The 24961-nt window shown below is 38.4% G+C and overlaps 1 protein-coding gene across 2 annotated transcripts in view; it reads left to right on the forward strand.

Annotated features, from left to right (window-relative positions):
- Window positions 1-6: 6 nt before the first annotated feature.
- ARL5A (ADP ribosylation factor like GTPase 5A) overlaps window positions 7-24961 on the forward strand; it is a 26516-nt gene continuing 1561 nt past the window's right edge. The window contains exons 1-5 of one of the 2 annotated variants that reach the window (XM_008071075.1): window positions 7-165; window positions 12878-12938; window positions 13402-13549; window positions 15471-15554; window positions 20470-20621. In XM_008071075.1, the coding sequence (XP_008069266.1) occupies window positions 120-165; window positions 12878-12938; window positions 13402-13549; window positions 15471-15554; window positions 20470-20621 (491 nt within the window). In that variant the 5' untranslated portion in view covers window positions 7-119. The remainder of the gene's footprint in view (window positions 166-12877; window positions 12939-13401; window positions 13550-15470; window positions 15555-20469; window positions 20622-24961) is intronic. The other variant, XM_008071076.1, reaches the window with a different exon arrangement.

The following is a 24961-nucleotide window of genomic DNA, read 5'->3' on the forward strand; positions in this document are numbered from 1 at the left end:
CCAGCGCGGGAGCAGCGGCAGAGGCGGAGGCCCCAGCGCGGCTCTCTCCTCCCCCTCAGCCTGAGCCAGGGGAGGCCAGGCGGCCCGGGTGGCAGGAGTGGGGGGTCCGCTGCCCGAGAATGGGAATTCTCTTCACCAGGATATGGAGACTGTTCAATCACCAGGGTGAGGGGCTCGGGCCGCGGGCGTACGGGTCGGGGAGAGGGCCAGTCCCGGCCGGGGGGGGTGGGGGGGTCTCCGAATACTTCCGGAGTGTGGGCGCCGCGGCCGGGCGCCGTCCTAGTGCGGGGTGTGAGCTGCCCGGATGCGGGCCCCGGACCGCTCGGTGCCCTCCCGTGCTCGGAGGTGGTTCCCGACTCGCAGCCTTTTGCCTGTCCTCCGGGACCTTCCTGAGAAGTCCTCTCCGCAGTACACCCATTGCTCCGATTGCGTTGGAGAGAGGTGTCTCGCCCCCACGTCGTCCGTCCCTTAGTGGCACCACCTGGCCTGTCTTTCGGCCCTTTCTTCCGCCCCGCGGTTGCTTCGGGACCCCGTGTGGAACTGCTGGGGTCGTCTGGGATGAAGGTTGTAGTTCACGGCCCCGGGCGCACCGCGGAGGGACCGAGGGTTGCAGAATGCGGAGCGCGCGAGGAATCGCTCCTGCCCGGCCCTGTCCACCGCGGCTTCAGGAGCCCTCCCTCCACCCCCACCCCTCTTGGTGTGTACCTGAGACTTTTCTGCCCCCTGGATAGTGATGGACTCTCCGTTTGCCTGCTTGATTGTCTGTGTCTCAGTTTAAGCTGAAGGTCATTTTTCGACTTGTGTGAGTTATTAGAGGAGTTTGTCTTGCTGGGTTAAAAATATTCAGTGTTTCACTGAACGCGGTAGGAACCATACCGGATGAAACATTTGTTAACCGTAGGTAACCAGCAAGTTACTCAGCATAAAGTGTATTCGCATATAGGGACGTTTATGTTCAGCGAGACTCAAACATTATCACGAAATGCATGTCAGGCCTGTTAAAATGTATTACAAAATGAGCGTGTAAAACCGAGGAAAGAGAATACAATGTTAGCAAAAAGACTCCATACTTATCAAGATCCAGTGTAGTGGTGTACTTTTGTTCCTTTTTAACTTAAGTTGGGTGATTCATCATTCCTGCTGTCAATAACTTAGCTTGTGTTTTTCTCGCGTGAGCAGGTGTTGTCACATTCCAGAGTTTTCCAATAAAGACTTAGTATTATGTTTACCCACTACCCTCACCACCACCTTCATGATTGAGCTGCTCTTGTAAGGAGATAAGGGAAGGGTACCAGATTGGAACTTGTGATCCCTAGTGTGTCTTTTTTTTTTTTTTTTTTTTAAGTGTAGATCACGTGATGCTGAATGATTTTTTTTTTTTTTTTTTCTGATAAGAGGATTTTTCGTAACGTGGAGGAAAGCTGCGCTAATCAACACTGTCTTTGGACTGGCTGTTTGTGTTGGGAGCAGGAGAGCGGGAACTTGGTCACTTAACCTCTCTGGGTCTGGGTGTTCTCACCCAGAACACCAGAGATCTGTGGAGTTACAAATCTTGAAAACTTAGTTTCTGGGTTTCAAATATTAAAACTTAACATTGCTATTAGACTGGTGGTACTTATAGTAAATAAGATCTATTTTAGTTTTAACATCCATAGTTTTGTATTTTTAGCAAAGCTAATGTTTCAATTCTGCTGTGAGGTTTAGAAAGATAACTTGTTAATTGAGTTCTAGTACTGCCAGAAAAATAGATATCTTCACTTTCTATTTTGAGTCAATAATAAAATTGTTTGTTTCTGTAAATTAAGAATGAATTAGGCTGGGCTCGGTGGCTCAACCTGTAATCCCGCGCTTTGGAAGGCTGAGGTGAGTGAATTGCCTGAGCCCGCGGGTTCGAGACCTGCCTGGGCAACTTGGCAAGACCTCATCTCTACAATAAATCAAAAATTAGCTGGGCGTGGTAGCGCGCGCCTGTAGTTCCAGCTACTTGGAAGGCTGAGGCGGAAGGATCGCTGGAGCCCAGCAGGTCGAAGCTGCGGTGGTCCAGAGTGTGCCACTGCACTCCAGTCTGGGCAACAGAGCGAGACTCCAACTCAAAAAAAAAGAATGAATGAGAGCTTTGCTAACAGCTACTTACAGTAGTAAACAGTAAAGATGGTTCCACTACAAATTGTTAACAATAGTGTTTTATAACCTGTATTATGTAGTAATTTTTGACTGGACATTTACCTTCAGTTTTGGGGAAATAGTAAGAGGAATTAATGAAGTCAAATTCTATACTTGCTAAAGATACAATTGTCTTATCAATAGGGTTACTTTTCAAAATATTCACCTTTCAATCTAATGCCAGATTTTTGTTGGTCTTTTTGAATCTGTATTAAATTGAACATATGTAAGTTATGGACGTAAGTTATTGAACATATGTATCTTGATGCTCCTATTTTACCTTCAGAAGATTCAGAACACAATTGTATATTCTTTTCTTTCTTTTTTTTTAATTTGAGTTGGAGTCTCACTCTGTCACCCAGACTGGAGTGCAGTGGCTGCTCCCAGCCACCGCAGCCTCGACCTCCTGGGCTCCGGCGATCCTTCTGCCTCAGCCTTCCAAGTAGCTGGAACTACAGGCACGCGCTACCTTGCCCAGCTGATTTTTTTGATGTATTATAGAAATGAGGTCTCACTGCCCAGGCGGGTCTCGAACCCGCGGGCTTAGGCAATCCACTCACCTCAACCTCCCAAAGGCGCTGGATTACATACAGGCTGAGCCACCAAGCTCGACTGTATATTCTTTTCATAGAAACTCTTGGGAAGAATGTTTTTGGGGATTATGGAATTTGCTATGCTGATGAAATGTAAATTGTGCCATAGCTCTTGTTTCTGAAACCCCTTTAGAACAGCTTTTTCAGTTAAAGCTCAAATTGAGTGCCTAGTGAAAGCTGATTTCCTACTGCTCAAACAAGAAAAACCAGAGGCTATCTTTATGTGATGCTTAGATTAAGTACAAACTTTCTCCTAAATGCTGTCAGTTACACCACTTTAAAAATCTTGCAACAGTCCTTTGAAGTAGTTATTGCCCTCTGAAAATAGGAAACTGAGGCTCAAGTGAAATGTTTTTTCCCAGGCCATGCAACGGGCATATATGCCAGATCTAGGCAAGTTAAAATACTGAAGTAATGTGTTGCTGATTATTGGTCTTCTTAAAGAAAAGGCATCATTTTTTCCTCCCCCTACCCATTTTAACTGTTTCTAAGTTGCTAAACTATAAATTATTAGGACTTCTAAAAGTTACCATTAGTGACTTTTCATAGAAAAGGCTTGTGATTAGTGTCTGTTCATTAAACAAATATTTTTTGAGATCTGTGTGGGCCAGGAACTGTTCTATGTGTGGTGAGAATAAGGCAGCGAACAAAATAGACAAATCCCCCTGGCTTTATGGATTTTTCGTTGTAGTGTGGGGAGAATAGAAATAAACTCACTGCATCTCTACAAATAAAATAATAGCAGTTAACATTTACTGATGTGTGCAAGATTTGGTTCTAAGTGTTTCACATTGGTTGGTTGATTTAATCTTCACTTAGTAGATTTTACTCTTCACAACCACCCTGTGGGGTAGATATTATTCTTTCCATTTTAGAGGGGCAAATAAACAGGTAACTTACTTAAAGCACTATATTTAAAAGTGTTAGACTTGGGATTTTAGCCGAAATTATCTAGTGCCAGAGTTATTGCTCTTTAAAAAAAAAAAAAAAAGCCCACAACTTTCTTTATCTATGAAGGGCTCATGTCAGATAAAAGGAACTTTCTGACACTGATGTGAACTATTAAACAAGTTGTGGAATTTTCTTATTGAAATAGCCACTTGACTGCTAACGCTCGATGCCAATAGATTGGGAGGCAGATAAACTGGTTTATTTCTGAATTTGAATCCAGGGAGTAGATCCGGACTGTTTCTAAAATGGATCTGCCCACCCTCCAGGCTTTTACAGTTCACTTTTATAAGTCCAGAGTCATTAGTACCTGTACATTAGTCACGTGACCAGAAGAGCATTGTATAGAACTTGAGTTTCAGCCTCATTTATCCATAGTGACATTTTTGGGTCCAGACTTCCTGGTGCCAGGTATCAGCTTTTATCAGTAAGGACTGGCAAAAGCGTTAATCAAGCTTGCCATAGAGTAAAGGGAGTTTACAAGGCCTGTGACATCATGCATTGTGCAAAAGTTATGCAAATCAAAAAACATGTTACATTGATACAAAAGTTATACAAATCACAAGGCTTACAATTACATTGATAACTATATTATTCAAACTTAAGACTGCTCAGAAAAAGGGAGTAAAGGGAGATTTGCATCTACAAGGTGCAATCTACTGGGAAGTCAAGGATCCCCTGAAGCTACTTACTGGGAATGCATAGGAGATAAGGGGACTCTCAGGAATATATCTCAGTGTATTAGGCATAGTGTGCAGGGAAGTTGAGCCTTTGAAGCTTCTTACTGGGAGTACGTAAGGGGCAGCAGACCTTTTTTTAGCTCTCAGGAATATTGTTCAGGGTTGTACAAGAGCACTTGAATCTTTGCCATGCCTTTCTCTAGGGATTGTGACGATATGGACAGACATTAACAGGTCTCTGTATCAGTACTGCTCTCCTGATTGGTTGTTAGGAAAGGAATTATAAGTTATGAATGAGTACTGGAGAAGCTGCTTGTGCTGCTGGGACTTGGAGCTCAGGAAGCCACTTCTGCTTCTCTTTGTTTTTGTTTAGGGAGTTCAAACACGTAGAAAATAGTACTATGGAAGCTGAGTAGCCAAGGGGCAGCTGTGCCACTGATAAGTTTATTGTCTTTTCTAATAAAAACGCTCTTTGACTTATGATAGGAATATGTCCTGATAAGCTTCTTGTAAATTGAAAATATCCTAAATGCACATAATATACCTAAACTACCTTAAATGTACTCACAGCATTTACATTCACCTACAATTGGACAAAATTGTCTAACCTGTAGCCTACTTTAAAATAAAATGTTGAGGCCGGGCTCAGTGGCTCAGCCTGTAATCCCAGCACTTTGGGAAGCCGAGGTGAGTGAATAACCTGAGCCTGCAGGTGCAAGACCAGCCCAGGCAATTTGACAAGACCTCATTTCTACAATAAATAAAAAAATTAGCTGGGTGTGGTAGCATGTGCCTGTAGTTCAGCTACTTGGAAGGCTGAGGAGGAAGGATCGCGGGAGCCCAGCAGGTTGAAGCTGGGGTGGCTGTGAGCATGCATGCCATTGCACTCCATCCTGGGCCATGAAGAGAGACTCCAACTCAAAAAAGAAATAAATAAAATAAAATGTTCAATAGCTTGTGTACTTTATTGAATGCAGTATTGCAAAACAGAATCTTTGTATGGATACTTCAAGTATGGTTTCTTCTGAATGTGTATTGCTGTTGGACCATTGTAAGTCAGGGAACATCTGTCAACCTTTTTGCATGCTCTTTGGAAATGGAGGTGGGTCTTTTAAGTACAGTTCTTTTGACAACTGGCAAAATGTTAAGCTTTGTCCGTAAATAGCACTGGAGGGACGTTACAGGAGAAGGGGTTTTGTTTGTGGTTACAGTGCTCTCTTGACAGGCTCTGCTTGCAACATGAACACCTCCAGAGCCTGACTCTTGTACTGTGTTGTAGTCAGCAGTCACCAGCTGTTTGGGTCCATGGCAAAATACTTCCCACTGAGCCGTGTTCTCTAGCACCCTAAAGGGAGGATTTCCAGCAAGACCCACTAGCTCTGCTCACCACAGCTCCTTCTCTGCCATTCAGTGAGCTATGACTGTGCCCTCCAAGAAGGTTTGAAGCTCAGCCTGGAGTGTTGGGAAAACCTCTGTCTCAGCCCTAGGGGTAATGAGTTCTCTTTATATTTGTCATTCCTATAATCTTTGTAGTTCTCTTATTTCTTACTAGCTAATCCTTCATTACTCAAATCTTCGTAATAGTTATTTTCTTTATGTTAAATTTCCAAGTTCAAATTGTGTAATTTCTGTATCCTGATTGGATCTCTAATTTTGCCATGTATAATGATAGCTTTTTCTTCAGCCATCTCTTAATACAAAGGAAAAGTTTGGTTTTTACCCTGAAACTTCATTACTATTGCTAAAATAGCAAGTTATTTTCAAACTTTGTTGTTTATTGATGAGACTTTTAAGTTTTGAAATTGAATTTTTTAATACAAAGTGACTTGCTCAGATATCTCCTTCCTAATCTCTGCATTTTCCAGATCTGATTTCTTTATTGATTCATTGAAAAATACTTTATTATGCACATGCTTTATTTTAGGCTGTATGCTATGAACTGAGAGAACTGTAGTAAACATGACAAATAGATTTTTTTGCTCTGAGTGACATAGAATTGATAGGAGTTAGTGATAGTTTGGATATGAGGTAAAAATGAAGAGGAATCAGAATGACTCAATTTATTTGCCATGGTGTTTTTGTGTTTTCTGACTTTGCATGATTCACATAGATAGAAAATCTCCAGATTGGCAATTTCTTCCTTCCTTCCTTCCTTCCTTCCTTCCTTCCTTCCTTCCTTCCTTCCTTCCTTCCTTCCTTCCTTCCTTCCTTCCTTCCTTCCTTTTTTAATTTACTGACTAGCAAGTTGAGGGGAGTTGTATGTTAACTGGAAGCTGGCAATGAATGGAACTGGTAGACTGCCTGAGTAAGTCCAAAGGAAATGAAGGAGAAGGGAAATAAGCATTTTCTTTTTTTTTTTCTTTTTTTTTTTTTGAGTTGGAGTCTCACTCTGTCGCCCAGACTGGAGTGCAGTGACCGCTCCCGGCCACCGCAGCCTTGACCTGCTGGGCTCCAGCGATCCTTCCGCCTCAGCCTTCCAGGTAGCTGGAATTACAGGCGCACGCTACCACGCCCAGCTGATTTTTGATTTATTGTAGAGATGAGGTCTTGCTGCCCAGGCCGGTCTCGAACCCATGGGCTCAGGCAATCCACTCACCTCAGCCTCCCAAAGGCGCAGGATTACAGGCTAGCCACCGAGCCCGGCTGGAAATAAGCATTTTCATGACAAAATAGTGAAGTATTGATTGGTAACTTAAAGCCTGAATGATAACTCACAGTTCCATCAAAGCATTTTAACAGTGTATATTTGTTTTGGCTTACTTGAGTAAGTGCAGGAATGCTATGACATAGATATTCTAAAATAAAAGTCATGCTAAGCAGCAAACTTGTGATAATTCACATGCATCAAAGAATCAAAGTGGCTGGAAGTTTTACTACTTTTTTAAAACAATAACATCTCTTAGTGTGCATATTATATTTTAGGTTCTATGCATTATTTGTTGTGAGGTATAAAATTTTGGCTACAAATTTATGTTGTGTATAGAGTATCCCAGCTTGTTAATGGAAAGAACAGGCTTGAGTGGTGAGGGTATAAAAATGTTTGAAGGAAGCTAATTTGGTATTAAAAACTGTGAATAGGCCAAGCTTGGTGGCTCAGCCTGTAAACCCATCACTTTGGGAGGCCAAGGTGAGTGGATTGCCTGAGCCCGTGGGTTCAAGACCCACCCGAGCAACTTGGCGAGACCTCGTCTCTACAATAAATCAAAAATTAGTCGGGCGTGATAGTGCGCGCCTGTAGTTCCAGCTACTTGGGAGACTGAGACAGAAGGTTCGCTGGAGCCCAGCTGGTCGAGGCTATGGTGGCCAGGAGCGGCCACTGCACTCCAGTCTGGGCAACAGAGTAAGACTCCAACTCAAAAAAACAAAAACAAAACAAAAAAGCATCTGTACCAAAACTAGATGAGGTTTTTTACCATTAAAGCTGTCATTTGAGGAGGCTGAATACTTTTTCCACTGATATGTCCTACTATTACTCAGTAAATTTTTTTTGAGTTGGAGTCTCACTCTGTTGCCCAGACTGGAGTGCAGTGGCCACTCCCGGCCACCGCAGCCTCGACCTGCTGGGCTCCGGCGATCCTTCTGCCTCAGCCTTCCAAGTAGCTGGAATTACAGGCATGCGCTACCACGCCCGGCTGATTTTTTGATTTATTGTAGAGATGAGGTCTTGCTGCCCAGGCGGGTCTCGAACCCACGGGCTCAGGCAATCCGCTCACCTCAGCCTCCCAAAGGCACAGGATTACAGGCTGAGCCACCGAGCCCGGCTTCAATGAATTTTTTAAAGAATTTCTTCAAACAAATGTTTAAACATTCTTATTCAAAAATTGTACCTCATCTTATAGCATGCATTTTAGATACCTTTAACTTTACAACCAAGATGATACCAAGTAGCTCAATTCCCCTCTTTAAAATCAAATTCATCTTTGGAGGTTAAAAGATTTGCCATCATTGGGAATATTCAAATGGTGTACCTCAGGTTGTGAAAGCAGTTATAAAAGAAGAGTAGCAAAATATTTTGAAAAATGATAGCATGTTTGGAATAAGTATGGTTATCTACAGTGCTTTTGTATTTTGTGGTCTCTGTGTACATTATTTATATACATATGCATTTTTTAGGCATATGCATATACATATGCATTTATACATAAGCATTCCTAATTGTTGTATATCAAATTCTTGCCTATGTTTTTATTGTTTACTTTTGGACTTATCCTATTAACTTTGTACTGTCTTTAGGGTACCATTTATTTTATTGGTTGGGGTAATTGTGTTTTATTCCTGAGTATTGGCAAGTCTGTCCAAATTTTGTCCTGTGGCTACTACGTGGTGCGAGGAAAGAGTTACAAAATGTATCCCTGGAACTTAAAAATAGGCTGATATTTTGAGAATGCTGTAATTAAAAATCAGTATTCAAGTGAGAAGCTTAAACCTTATATATGTCAGAGATCATAGCCTGATATGAATTCTCTTTGTGTTAAAATGTTTATAGGTGCTTATATTAATAGCACTGAAGAAGAGTTGTGTCATTGAAAGGAAAATGCTTGATTTGTGAGCATAAAAAAATGGAGTTAGAGAGACAGAATTGCCTTGCAATTTAAAAACTTTCCAGGTAGAAGAGTACCCTGTCCCAAGGACTCAATTATCTGGCCTTGGTGTAGTCATGGTCCTATTGTAAAGATGAATTCATCGGTCATCACAGCTTATAACACTCCCTGTGTTGGGATTCTACACTCCCCAAGTAATTTGATTTTAATTTAGCCACTATGTCTACTTTTCCTCAGGGAATACTTGTTAGGTATTTTACATTATTTATTTGCATTATTTACATTATTTATTGGTACATTATTTATTTGCCATTCTTGTTTATATGTTAGTCACGTCTGTGAATTGTCCTCTCTGAGTCTTGTCTGCTCTGGGATAGTAGCAGGCAGGATTGAGTTTGTGGGGACCTGGGAGTCTAAGGGCCATAGAATTAGCAGAGAAATATCACCTGCTAATGTTTTTTGGTCATTCAACTGACTTTCCCCTAGCATGCCCTCTACATATTATTAGAACGTCACTTTCAACAGCATCATCTTTGTATTTGAGCATTTTCTCAGTTCCTTCACTCTAGTTATTGCTAAAGTTTAAACAAATTGAGTCCTGGGTCTTTAAAATAAATGATTCTTAAGAACCTGTATAAGAAGCAGGGAGTCATGTCACTTTAGTGAGTCTAAGCTCACTGTTCTTTCTGGAGAAAAATAAGTGAGTGGAAAAATGGATTGTATTAAATTGTTCTGTTTACTTGATCTTCCTTTTTTTTTTTCCTTTTGTTTTTTGAGTCAGGGTGTCACCCCGGCTGGGCTGAAGTGCAGTGGCATGATCACAGCTTGCAGCAGCTTCAACTTCTTGGGCTCAGGTTCTTCCACCTCAGCCTCCTGGGTGGTTGGAACTACAGGTGCATCTCACCACATTGTTAGTTTTTAAACTTTTTGTATAGACAAGGTCTTTCTGTGTTGCCTAGACTGGTCTCGAACTCCTGGGCTCAACCAGTCCTTCTGTCTCGGCTTCCCAAAGTGCTAGGATTATAAGAGCCACTGCACCCGGCTGATCTTCCTATTTTTGTAAAACAGAAGCATACCTATATATATCTTTAGAAATTCTCCTCTATGGTAAGTGGCAGCTATTTGGAAAACATCTACCATTTGAATTATAAAGATCTTACTCTGAAATGTTATAATCCTCAACATTTATTATTTATAGAATGAATATTGATTAATTCAGCATTTATTGTTTACCTTTGTACCAGAAAGAGTTGTAATCACTAAGACTATAAAGGTGATTAATGTGTTTTCTATACAGTTGAAGGGTGCCTCATTATGTCAAGATTAATGCCCATGTAAATAATTAGGACAAGTGCTACTTTAGAAGTATTGTGGAAAAGCAAAAGAAAGTGATTCTACATGGAATCATCTTAAAAGATGAATAGGAATTCCCTAAATGGAGAATTAGAGAGGATAGTTCCAGTATATAATAAAACCATGATGCTCCTCGCCCTGTGATGGGGTGATGTCCCAATAAACCCACCATTAATTTGAAAATATTGTAAGTCAAAATACGTTTATTACAGCTAACCTACTGAGCCTCACAGCTTAACCTAGCCTCCCTTAAGTGTATTCAGAACACTTAGTTTAGCCTACAGTTGGACAAAACCATCTAGCAACCCAGGACACTGTAGAGTATCAGTTATTCTCTTTCATTATCCAGTGGCTGACAGGGAGCTGCAGCTTTCTGCCACTGCCCCACATCTCAAGAAAGTATCATGCCTCATATTGCTGGCCCAAGAAAACATCAACATTCAAAATTTAAAGTATGGTTTCTACTGAATACATATTGCTTTTGCACCATTGTGAAGTAACAAATTCATAAAATCATGTCGAGCCACCATAACTTGGGTATTGTAGATGGCTGTTAGTAATGGTGAGAGATAGTGCTGAAGCTTAGCTTAATTTTTACAAGACTGAGAATTTGTAACCTGGCTTCCTGTTAAAATGGAGAGCCGTAATTTAAATAAGAGTAGCATTGTCAGCTCTATAGTGCAGAAAAATTTCTCTGCAAACAGTGGGAAGATGGATGAAAGACCACTTAGGAAAGGTTTTCAAGTAAGAAATGAAGAGAAGTTCAGCTAGAAGAGTGGGACTGAGGCAGGTTCAGGATATAATTTTGAGGTAGAGTCAATAGAACTTGGTAACAAATTAAATATTGGGGTTAAGGGAAAGATTGAATAAACTTCCAAGGCATCTGAAATAGTGCAAGTACCACTAAGCAAATTAGGTAAGAGAGAAGTCAAAGTAGTTTTAAGTGTTGGGTTTCAAATATGTTGAATGGCACTGTGTACTTCCACTAGGTAGAATAACGTTTAGGAGGGATTTGGGAACATAGATTAGGAACTGTCTCTCTTGGTGCTAGGTACTACTGTGTGTTATCTTAATTAATAAACAACTAAAAGGTAGTATTTTCTTTGACTTAAAATGATGGAACTAGCCGGGCTCAGTGGCTCAGCCTGTAATCCCACGCCTTTGGGAGGCTGAGGTGAGTGGATTGCCTGAGCCCGCGAGTTCGAGACTCGCATGGGCAACTTCGCAAGACCTCATCTCTACAATAAATCAAAAATTAGCCAGGCGTGGTAGCACGCGCCTGTAGTTCCAGCTACTTGGAAGGCTGAGGCAGAAGGATCGCCGGAGCCCAGCAGGCGAGGCTGCGGTGGCTGGAAACGGCCACTGCACTCCAGTCTGGGTGACAGAGTGAGACTCCAACTCCAAAAAAAAAAAAAAAAAATGATGGAACTTAGGGTCAGAGAAATGAGTCATTTGCCCAAGGTCATATAATACCATGATTTTTCATGTTTTCATTATCTGTTGTTATGTAACAAACCACTCCTTAAGTTTGTGACTTAAAGCAATGCTTATTTTCCATAGTTCTATGAGAGTTGACTGAGCTCAGCTAGAAGGTTCTAGGTTAGGGACTATCCTTTGACTGCAGTCAGATGGCAGCTAAAACTAGAAGCATCTGAAGGTTGAACCAGGCCTCATATCCATGGTGGCTTCTTTATTCCTGTATCTGGCATCTCAGCTGGAATGGCTGAAAAAACTGACAGAGTGAGACTCCAACTCAAAAAAATAAAAAATAAAAAAATAAGTCACAGGGCCAGCCAAGATTCAAGAGGAAGGGACTACACAAGGGCATGCCTATCCATGCCATCTTTGGATGCTAGCTTCTTCCATTCACTGTGCTGTCTTTGGAAATTATTTTTAGACAACTTGGAATCGGCCCAAAGAGTGACTGGCTAAAATGTGAAGAGGGTGCAAGAAAACATCTGGGAAACATGAATATTTGGAGGAAGACCTACAGTAGAGAAGTCAGGAAAAAAATGAACGACAGAAGACAGAAAGAAAACTTGGAAAACATGATGCAGCGGTGGGAAGGGAGTCAGTGTTGCCATAGCCATAGGTTCTTCAGTTTGTTTGTCATGTTACAATGGCCCTATGGTTTATATGTACTCATATAGATTACAATGACCCATTTAAAATACTGTGACCTTTGTTTTTTGTTTCCATTCTGCCCTACATGTAGATACCCAGTTGTTGCCTAAAATTTCACAGTTAGAACCTCAATAATAATCTAATGTGAAGCACTTATACTTTAAGTCATTTGTAAATTGTTGTGATTATATTTGGGATACTTTACTGAGAGAAGGCTTCCATAGAACTAGAAAGAATGTAGGGCTTTTGGCTTCCTACAGAGGAGGTTGGAAAGATGAGAGGTGTCTCCATAAAATAATGCAGGCAGAAGGTGAGCATAAGGGCACTCTTCTGCTGGTTTTGCTAGGATGTTCTTTTGAGTTCTAGGTAAGTATCAAGTTCCAGGCACCAAATTATACCACAGATAGAATGAAAGGTAAAATAGGGAATCTTTTTTGTCTATAATTAGTAATCACTGGTGTTTTCTTTATTTCAGAGCACAAAGTTATCATTGTTGGACTGGATAATGCAGGAAAAACTACCATCCTTTACCAATTGTGAGTATTAACCACCTTGAAAGTTTTATTTTGTTTCTAGTTAGTTTTTCTGCCTGGATGATAATCTGATCAGTGAAAGCAGTAAAAAATTACTTGGTACCTAAGTTATTCTTAAGAAAACGGCTTGGCCATAAACCAAGGGTAAGTTTAAGCAACTGTATACAGAGAGCTAGAAATTTACAACATTGAGCATACGGTTTAGTTGTTTTGCACTCAAGCTCTTTTGTTTTATAAAAAGTTGAAAAATTTTTGTAGTTTCCTGGAATCTTCAAGAATATTCCAGATAGTCTATTATCTAGTACTAGTTAAAACCCTTAGCTTGCTCATGTATGAGGTAGTGGGAAAGAATATTTGGGTATAAAATATAAAAAGACATTATGCTGATTTGTCCTTGGTGAAAAAATTATTCAATCACGTTAACTTCCTTGCTAATTGTAATATATATATGAACTTTTTTCCCCAGTTCTATGAATGAAGTTGTACATACATCCCCTACAATAGGAAGTAATGTAGAAGAGATAGTGATTAATAATACACGTTTCCTAATGTGGGATATTGGTGGCCAAGAATCTCTTCGTTCTTCCTGGAACACTTACTATACTAACACAGAGGTAATGTTTCTTACTGTGCTAAAAATTCTGTGAACAGAATACTTGGGAAACACTAGATTTGAAACCTCATAGTTGATCTTTTTGAAAAATTACAGTATGTTAATATATAGTGACTTTAAGCATAATGAAGTCTTTGATTTCCTATTTCAGTGTCATTGCTGAATATATCTATGATCATTGAACCTCTGAAGGAAGAACTGGTGGTTGATTAGTCTGATTCTATAATTATCCCAGAACTTGTCTTAAGTAGTTGTTTTTATATTGACTTCCATCTCACAGTTTGTAATTTCATTTCTCTCTTACTCTGATTCCCTGAGTAGGGAAAATCCTAGTTAAATGAGAGGGTTTGACTCTTAGCCAAAGCTTTACAGTGTATTTTTTTTTATATAGCGCAATTGCATATTAAATAATTTTTTCCTGTTGAATATAAAGTATTTTAGGCATTATCATATATTTTTATTAAAACATTATTTCCCAAAAGAAAATTTCTGACTTATGACATCTGAGTACTTCATTATATAGACCTGTAAATTAAAAGGCTGTGACAGTGGTTTTTGTAGTGCTCTTTATAAGTTAATTTAACATACTCTAAATTTAAACAAAGCTGTTTTTTGTTTTGTTTTTTTTGAGTTGGAATCTCACTCTGTCGCCCAGACTGGAGTGCAGTGGCTGCTCCCGGCCACCGCAGCCTCGCCTGCTGGGCTCTGGCTATCCTTCCGCCTCAGCCTTCCAAGTAGCTGAAACTACAGGCGTGCGCTACCACGCCCGGCTAATTTTTGATATATTGTAGAGATGAGGTCTCGCGAAGTTGCCCAGGTGGGTCTTGAACCCTCAGGCTCAGGAAATCCACTCACCTCAGCCTCCCAAAGGCGTGGGATTACAGGCTAAGCCACCAAGCCCGGCTCAAAGCTGATTCTTAAAAGTCATTAGGATGCTGTTAAGTGTCTCTAATAACCTGATTTCCCAACACTTCGTTAGGCATTTTAACTATGTTTTTTGGAGAAGGAAAGGTATGTATGGTTATAAAGATGTAAAGATGGTACTCCTGCATCTGATGCTATAGGTATCAAAGTCATGCCAACAACTTGAAAATTAACAGCTTTATTATAATACCTTAGAATAAAATAAGTCTTACAGTAATAAAACCACCTATCAGTAAGCTACAACTGAGGGAAGAGGCAAAGTAGCAATTCTTTCATTCATTTGCCTTTTGGTTGGTGAAATTTGAAGAATAGAAAGGACTCTGAAGATCATAATGGTTTACTTAGAAATTAAGACCTAGTTCTAAAAAATAAATAATGTATGTTAATAATAGGCGGTCCAAATTAATTTGGGCATCATAAATGGCTGCCTTATAAAGTGAGTAAGTTTACTCTTCATCTACTCCTATTCCCTTTTGCATTCTGGTGCTCATGGAGTTGAGGAAGAGGAGCAGTGGAGCTCAGTTCCATTCAGCCTTTGCAAGTCTTCCGTTGTGTCTTCTGATACCAGTTCCATTTTGCTTGCAGGTAGCAGGTGCCATTAATATAAGCAAGCTTGTTTTTAGATACAGATTTTTTCAATTTGTAGAATAATATCTATCTGGAAGTAACTTAAATTTAGAATCATAGTATATTTTTTAATTGGCTTCTAGTGCTAGTAGTTGGATACAGGCCCATTAGCATTTTAGATATTAATTTAGAAAACAGACGTGTTATATATTGGTTAGACTATTAATATCATAATCTCTTTAAAAATTATAAATATACTTGAATTAGAAATTACCAGACCCTTAGACTTCACAATGTATGTAGTAGATATCTTCAATTCTCCAACAATGTCATACGATTCTAATTTCTTGATACTAGCCTATAAACCAAATAAACACTTTATAAATTTTAAAAATTAGGTAATCACTAATTTTTTTTTGTAATTATTTTAGTTTGTAATAGTTGTTGTGGACAGTACAGACAGAGAGAGGATTTCTGTAACTAGAGAAGAACTCTATAAAATGTTAGCACATGAGGTAAGTAGTCTTTTTACATTAGATGTGGGGGAAGGGTATTTGTATTCCATTTATTCCTTCTAGTTTCTCATGAGGGTGCTATTTCAGATTTTTAAAATAATTAGTTATCTGTTGGCCATGCCTGCTTTATTGTTTTGACACTTCTCAAATTGGAAGTGTACAAATATCTGAAAGCTGCAGAATGATTGTTGAGTCAGTTGTAAAACTTTATTTCACTTCTCCTAGATAAATTTGTTTTAGAAGTTTTCCTGGGCATGAAGAATTCCTATAAGTGACTTTCATTTTGCATTTTGAAAAGATTGATTGTACCAAGGATTATCATTAGAAATATGTTAAAGTACCTGAGTGCGTAGCAATTCTTGATTATCACTCAGGTAGCAGACTAATATTTAAATGCAGTTGCTCTTAGGTTTCTCTGATACTCCCTTAGACTAAACAAAATTATATGGCTAGATATATTTTCTGAGTCTCTGAAAAATATTTCTGTGACATAAGTTAAAAACTGAGTAATATAGTCAATTTGGTAATAGAAAATATAAAATTACATAATATTGTGCTGACAGTTGATTATTTTTGAATGCCTTTTATTACAAATGCTACTTTCTTAACTTATATTTATAGGTAAGACTGTAAAGTTAATACTTAGATGAGAATTTTTTTATTTTAGTGGGATTTTCGTAAAGCTTAAGAAAATTGAGCTATCTTTGTAGTGAAACTTTATGTTAATTTTAATATTGATTTGATGATTTATTTATGAGATTTGCTTTAAGAATTGTGATATGTTTTAGGCAACCTTTCGAGACTTTAAGAAACCTAGTGAAGTCTTTTTTTTGTAATTTAAAGTTCCTCATTTTCCTTGTGATCATGGCCACCAAAATGTACCTTTTCCTGTTTTGGACTCTTAATTCTGATGGCTGTATTTGAACCTCCTCAGGTTTAAAAAAAAATACATTTTGCTATTATGCATTCATTTGCCAAGTTCCAATTCTAGTTTGGGATATGAGGAATAACCCATCAATGAAGCAGAAGACCAAGGATTTTTGTTTTTTCCTTTTCAACTTTGTGTTTTTGTAAAGATGCAAGATTCTTCGGTTTATTCTTAAAGGGTTGTTTTACAAAGACCTTGGAAAAAGAAAAGGACATGTAAATATTTGTCTCTTGGCTATATATATGTATTTTTTGAATTGGAGTATTTTTTACTCTGTTAACAGGTAGCCTCCCTATTTGACTTTTATTCTAATCCGCCAATATGTAGCAGGATCAGTATATGAAAAACCCAATAGTAGGTTCAGACAAAGCCTGCGAATTTTGCAAGCTGAGGTTATTCATTTGGGTGAGTCACTTAACCTAGTCTGTTGGTTATACTGAAGCCCAGAAAAGTTATATAACTTGACCTTAAGACCAGAATCTGAATTTAGGTATTCTCATTCAGGCTAGGAGAAGAAAAAAACAAAGACCTAAATAGGGCCTACTTGCAAAGTGAAAGAAGACTAAATGTGGAGCTTATCAGAGAAGAAAGGAATTACAGATGAAGTTGTTAGCTAGAGCAAGCTACTCAGTAGGGTTAAGAAGAGCCAAAGGCTGGGCACAGTGGCTCAAGCTATAATCTTAGCGCTTTGGGAGGCCAAGGTGAGGGAATTGCCTGAGCCCACTGGTTCAAGAACAGCCTGAACAACTTGGCGAAACCACATATCTACAATAAATCAAAAAATGAGCCGGTCGTGGTAGCATGCGCCTATAGTTCTGGCTACTTGGAAGGCTGAGGCAGAAGGATCACCTGAACCCAGCAGGTTGACGCTGGGGTGGCGGTAAGCATGCCACTGCACTTCAGTCTGGGTGACAAAATGAGACTCCAAAAAAAAAAAAAAAGGAAGAGCCAAACAGGCAGAGTTCTGAGGAGGGACAAATGGATTAAAGATTGAGAATTAAAGTTTGAGAAACAAATTGACAACTATACATATATAGCATATAGAAAATGCTAAATAAATGTGTCTTACAGCTGCTGTTGATCATCTTGACTAAAATAAAATGCGTATTACACTCTTTAGAACAGAAATCTGTACTATGTAGCAGTAAGAATTTTAAAGTATTTGAAGTGGCTTAAGTACAAAAACTCATCATTGTTCATCTTATACTTTTACCTCTTGCTAAGTTAGTAAACCGCCTTAATTCAGCATATCTATTTTTTTACTGTCATAATGCATAGTTGTTTGAGATTATATAATAAAAAAGATTTTCCTTTCTCTCTTCCTAAATATTTTTAAATAGGTAAAATAGCTTAAAAACAAAAAGTCAAGAACCCTAGATTTTAAAAAGTGAGCCTTTGAGAGCTAGAAAGAATTACATTCAATCTTTTTTAGACCTTTCAATAATTGGCTTTGTTTCTTGTGTTTTCCAATTTTCAATCCAAGAGCTTCTACAAATAATTTTGTCACTAAGAGTGATGAATACAAATTACTTTTAAATCAAATAACATAAACTATGTGTCTTAACATGTACCAAGTATTTGTGTTAGAAGTTTGTTCTTTGAACATGCCAGCATTAGCAAACCTGACCTATAAAAGACTTCTACACACACTAGCAAGAGATACTGAAACCTAGAAGATAGGAAGATAGGAATTAAATCCTATGGAAAGTCTATCGACTTAGTGACTCAACCACATATCAACTATTGATAATTATCCCATTTTCTGTTTAGGAGAAGAGAAAAATATTCACAGTATATCCTTAATGAGTATATATGTGCAAGTTACAGTATATCCTTTCAGATTTTTTGCCTTTTATATATACAGGTGAACTGAACTGTAGGTGAAACTAGTTGAACTTGAAATCTTAAAACTGCTAGCATTCTAGCAATACTGTTATTATTCAGGTAACTGTATTGACTGTGGTAGCATTAATAGCTGCCATCCTGCAGAGGGCACTGTAACTAAAAGTCAATTTGATTGTTACATAAAACATTTTGCATAACTCTCTTTAACCAAATAAATATACTAATAATTTTTATTTGCATCAGAATCAAAGAAGTCATCAAAATTATATTCTAACAAGAGTAAAATAATGTGGAGCAAGGTCTTTTTGTACCTACTGAAAACTATTGCTTTAAACACATATACATATTATTAAAACCAAAATAGCTCACTGAAATCCCTAAGAAAAAGAAAGTATTCAAAACAGTAGAGAAAATTTGCAAGTGTAGCATCAAAACCTTTGTTTTGTCAATGTCTCTTAATGTATATAGGCAGAATTTATGAGCATTTAATTCACTAATTGAATGTATCCTTCATGTATCTGTGGCCCAGTATTCCTGAAAGGAATTTAGGGTGTCTATTAACATCCTAAAATTGTTCCTGAACTGGAAAATATTTTTTGTATGTATACGTATGTGCTTTTTTTTTTTTTTTTTTTGAGTTGGAGTCTCACTTTGTCGCCCAGACTGGAGTGCAGTGGACTCTCCCAGCCACTGCAGCCTCGACCAGCTGGGCTCCGGCGATCCTTCCGCCTCAGTCTTCCAAGTAGCCAGAATTACAGGCATGCACTACCATGTCCGGCTGATTTTTTTATTTATTGTAGAAATGAGGTCTCACCAAGTTGCCCAGGTGGGTCTCGAACCCACGGACTCGCAATCCACTCACCTCCGCCTCCCAAAGTGCAGAATTATAGGCTGAGCCACCGAGCCTGGCTATGTGTGTGCATTTTTATGGGGAAAGGTTACTAACTTTGAATATATTATCAAGGAAGTCTCTGGCATTTAAAAGTTTTGGGGTAGGAAGGAGTGGAGCAGAGACTAAGAACCTTTGGCCTGTTTTGTGAGTAAAACATCCTAGTCATTTGGGTATGCAAATTTGGAAAAGGGTTAGTGTGATTGGTGTCTTGCTCAGGTCAGATACCCAGTAAATGTTAGTTATGAGGAACAAATTCAGAAAGTTAAAAAACTTGCCTCTGAATCATACACATAAACCTACTGAACTAATACATAAGTGATAAGTGGTAGAACTTCTAATTGGGGAAATTTGTTAAGTTTAATGTTAATCCAAGATGGTTCAATTGTATATTCAAATCTAATACATTTTTATGGATAAAGATAGGGATGTTAGTTAGCACGAGTAGGATTGGTTTAGAATAGCCCTTCAACTGGGAATTAAGCCCTAAGACTTATATGAATTCATTTATTTTCTGCGCACCTAGAAGGTACTAGCTATGTATATAGATACATATACATACAAATACATAGCTAGTACCTTCTAGGTGCATTGTATGTATATGCAATGTAGTCACTCAAATAATTTTCTATAGAGCTTAATTCTCTTGCTGAACCCTAGTTAGGAAAGGCTGGTTTAGGAGAGTAGACAAAAGGGAATACATGCAGGAGAAATGATTTGAACAACATAGAAATAGTAATGCCCAAGACTGTTTAGAAAGCAGTAGATAGATTGCTAATTAAAGCAGTGTGTAGAGCAGGTGATGTAAGGTCAAACAGAAAAGTATAGGGAGGGTAAAATTTTGGAGAGCTTTTGAGTGCTCGGCTAAAGGACAGTTGTTAGTAGCCGTTTAAACCTAGTTATGAATTGGGGTGGTGGGTAGTATATATTTGAAAATATTACTGTTATACCTAACCCTGAATTGTATCCCACATCTTTATAAGAAAAAAAGTAAAAAAAGAAAATATTACTGTTAAATACAGCACTTAGGACTATAAATATAGTATAAGACTAGAAGAAATCTGTAAATATATACAAGTGAAGTTTACTTTCTATCAACCTGTGAGATGCTTTCTATCAAGCTGTGAGATGCTTTTATATCAAATAGTTGAGAAATTCTAGGTTACTAAGATTGTAAAAAATATTCTGTTAATTACATTGAAAAATACGTGGAAAAAATGTACTGGCCTTTACAGTTTTATCTGCTTTAATAGGACCTAAGGAAAGCTGGATTGCTGATTTTTGCTAATAAACAAGATGTTAAAGAATGTATGACTGTAGCAGAAATCTCCCAGTTTTTGAAGCTAACTTCTATTAAAGATCATCAGTGGCATATCCAGGCATGCTGTGCTCTTACTGGCGAAGGGTAAGAAGTCTTCCTCTTAGATAACATGTTTAGCTTAGAAACATGTATATTATCTTAAAAGTCATAAATATTTAAAGATATTTTGTAAAACACATTATAAGGGAGAGGTGAAGGATGACCATGTCTATAATCAGAGACATTTTGGAGTGGTTCTGTAAGTGACCAAGCATACAAAATAAGCAAAATACCCATAAACCTACTGAGCTAATACATAGGCATATAACTGATATAGTTGCTGTAGAAGCTCAGAGAAATGGGAGTGTCAAAAAGAACTGGAGAAGTTAGGAAATGTGTCTTAACCATTTGTGGTGGAAGTTAAAATGTGACGCTTGATGAACATGTCTTGTGTTTGGAGTGCTTTTAATTCTCATAAGAATTCTATAGAATAATTGTCTTTAAGTCATATTTTATGCACAAAAAAGCTGAAATAGAAGAGTATGCATGTGCAAGACTAGTTTGGGGATACTTTGCCACAAATGTGGTCAAGAGGGAGTTGTTGCACTAAAAAAAATATTGGAAGAATTGAAGAGAATGTAACATGAGGGTCCTTGGGTCTGGAATGACAAGTGGTAGAGGAGAGGTGGGTGCCTACAGTAGAATTTTGCCCTGGTCTAGTGCCTAGAGGTGGAAGTATTTCAAGAAGTAGGTGGTGTGGTCAGCATTATCAAATGTAAGGTCGAGGACCAGGAAGATAGAGTACCACTGAATTTAACAATAAGTAAGTAAATTTAATCAGGTAGTTGGTCAGAACAAATTCTGTGAGTGTCAGGTAAGTGTAAGTAAAGAGGACGTGGATTTTAGGAAACAAAAATAGCATTTGTAAACTCTTGAGTGTGACAATAAGAGGAAGGAGAGATGAAATAGAGGAGTTTGGAAATAAGATAAAAAGCTAAAAGGAAGACCAAGCTAAAGCAAGGTTTTTGCTTGATTTTCCAAAATGTAAAAGTTCTGCATATACGGTCATGCACCCTGTAACAATATTTTAGTCAATGACAGACCATAAACACCAATGGTGATCTCATACGATTAAAATACCGTTATGTTTACTGTACCTTTTCTTTGTTTAGATATATTTAGGTACAGAAGTACGGTATTCATAACAATGCACGTCTCAGGATGTGTAGCCCATTGTTAAGGGGTGCATGACTGTATTTTAAAACAGAGGAAAAAGAATTATATTAGAGACGAAGGATTCGCAATAGAGGTCTTATATTTTGGGTTGAGGTTCTGGAAATGTTAGGAAAGGACAAAAGCTTGGGGCATAGATAGATGGATTTGCTCAAGTGGGAGAAATTCTTTCCCTTTTGAGACCATTATGAAGAGTGAACCAATATAGGGAGTTATTGAAGCCAAATCTTAGCGAAATAAAAGGTACTATTACAGACACTTGGAATAGCATAATTAGAACCTTAACAAAGCAAATCTGCTCATTAAAAAAAATCACAGATGATACCAATTGTCCGTGTATTCATTTAAGTGAAAATACATTACATATTTCTTTGTCAGATAGTTTAATACATGTCGAGATAGATATATGAGGGAGGACCAATAAAACAATTTATTTATAAAAAATTGTGTATTTATTCTTACATATTTAAACTTCAGTAACCTTCAAAGTTCTCTCCGTTTGATGCAATACTCCTATTGAGACACTTTTTCCACTGCTCAAGAATGGTTTTTGAACTTGTCAATTTTGATGTCTTCTAGTTCTTTTGCCATTTTTTGTTTCACCTCTTCCACATTGGCAAAACGTTTCCCTTTGAGGACTTTTTCATCTGGTAAACAAAAAAAAGTTGCTCAGGGTGAGATGGCTGAAGAGGGAGGATGGGTTACGGGGGTCATGCTGTCTCTGGTCAAAAACTGCTGAATATTCAGTGTGGTGTGGGCAATTGTGCTTGTATATCACCCGTCATGAAATGGGCAAACATGTTGAAAGAATCTCCAGAAAAAATTCACTGACACTGAATACAGCCTCTCACAATACTAGCTGGTATACTAATGCTGATGGGTTCCTAGAACACTTACCTAGCAGGGAAAGCCTGTACTATAATGGGTCCTCCCTTGTAAATCTTTTGTCTATCAAGCAAAAGCACTGATTATAATATTAAATTTGGCAATAAAGACAAGTCATCTATGATTGACATAAGATTTAATTTGTATGCTTTGATAATTGAGTAATTTGTAAAGTGTATCATTAGTTAATAAGGATATGAACTCTATTTTAAAAAGAAGAAAAGCAGTTTCATTTGAAAAAGTGGAAAGCAGCAGATGATGGTATTTTCACATTTTGGTTCACATGGTCTTCTGTTTGCAGCAGTTAGCAAGTTGAAATGTTTGGTTTTAAGGGAAATTTTAAGGGAAATGTTCTGTTTCCCTTCTACAGTCTGACTACCTTGGCCTAAATTTTTGGTTTTAGTATTTATTGGTTGGCATTTTGATGTAATGGGTTTGAAATCACAAACTTTGGAGTGTGGTCTCATTTGACTCCCACTTGTGCCATTTGCTAACCTTGCCAAGGCTGGGTTTCCTGTGTAACATTGGAAAGGTTCTGATCTCAGTGTTATGACCATTAATTAAGATAATGGATATTAAGTCCTTAGTACACCACTTTCTAGTTGCTATTAGGTAACTACTGTTCATTTAACTGGGCTCCGGCGATCCTTCCGCCTCAGCCTTCCAAGTAGCTGGAACTACAGATGTGTGCTACCACACCCAGCTAATTTTTGATTTGTTGTGGAGATGAGGTCTCGCCAAGTTCCCCAGGCAGGTCTCAAACCCGCAGGCTCAGGCAATCCACTCACCTCAGCCTCCCAAAGGTGCGGGATTACAGGCTGAGCCACCAAACCCGGCTTATTTACTTCTTATTTTTATTATTTTGTACTATTTCCAATCAGTAGTTTAAAGGTAAGAAATTTAGTCATAGGAATATAGGCCAACCACCCCAAAACAATTCATTTATTTGCCTCATTGCTGTCTTTGTGTGTGTGTGTGTGTGTGTGTGTGTGTGTCTTCTTTAACATCATTAAACTTAACACAAAAATTTGAGACTTTTTTATTTTTATAGCATAGCTTTTTCTGTCTACAGCTCATCATAAATAATAGTTAATGCTTTATAATAGTTCTTTATTTTGTTGTAACATGATGTGTACATTTCTCTCTTGGTATTCTTTCAGTTTCATTTACCACAGAGAACACCCCTTTTGATATTTTGGATTATGTTTCATTACTCATTGCTCAGCGATAACTGGTATTACTATTATGAAATTTTATTGCCTTTAGTTTTTTGTTTGTTGTTTTTTTTTTTTTTAGTTGAACTCTTGCTCTGTCACCCAGGCTGAAGTGCAATGGCACAATCACAGCTCATCAGAGTCTCCTGTGTAGCTATGACTACAGGCATATGCCATCATGCCTGGCTAACTTTCAGATTTTTTGTAGAGACAAGATCTCACTATGTTTCCCAGACTGATCTCCAACTCCTAGGCTCAAGCAGTCTTCCCCCCTTGGCCTCCCAAAGTGTTCATATTACAGGTGTGAGCCACCATACCTGGCCTCAAGTTTTTTGTTTGTTTGTTTGTTTTTTTTTGAGTTGGAGTCTCTCTCGGTCGCCCATACTGGAGTGCAGTGGCCGCTCCCGGCCACCACAACCTCAACCTGCTGGGCTCCGCGATCCTTCTGCCTCAGCCTTCCGAGTAGCCGGAATTACAGGCTCAAGTTTTTAATATACAGATGTAACATACAAATTAAGTGTATGCTTTGTTTCAGCAACTCTACTATATAGTTAATAACCTGACATTTTTACTTCATTTATGTCATGAACATTTTATATCAATCGTTCTTGAAAGGAAAATTTTCAATATTTCATTAATTTATGTTCCATAATTTGTTTATTTTTTTCTCTATTTCTAGACATCTGAATTCTACTTTTTACTATTGAAAATGCTTTAGGGACTAATCGTATGTAAATCTATGTTTATTTCTGATTTTTTTTTTTATTAGGGTCTCACTCTGTCACACAGGTTGGAGTGCAGTGGTGCAATCACAGCTCACTGCAGTCTTGACCTTGTAGGTTCAGGTGATCCTTCTGCCTCAGCCTCCTGAGCATCTGGGACTACAGGAGTGTGCCACCATGCCCATCTTTTTTTTTTTATTTTTTGTAGAGACGAGGTCTTGCTATGTTGCCTAGGCTGTTCTCAAACTCCTGGGCTCAAGCGATCTTCCCACCTCAGCCTCCCAAAGTGCTGGGATCACAGGTGTGAGCCATCACACCAGGCCTATTTCTGATTTTTTTTTTTTGAGTTGGAGTCTCACTCTGTCACCCAGACTGGAGTGTAGTGGCCACT

Source organism: Carlito syrichta, unplaced genomic scaffold (assembly GCF_000164805.1).
Source record: "Carlito syrichta isolate Samal-C Ts95f unplaced genomic scaffold, Tarsius_syrichta-2.0.1 Scaffold314111, whole genome shotgun sequence".
NCBI classification, from domain to species: Eukaryota; Metazoa; Chordata; class Mammalia; order Primates; family Tarsiidae; genus Carlito; species Carlito syrichta.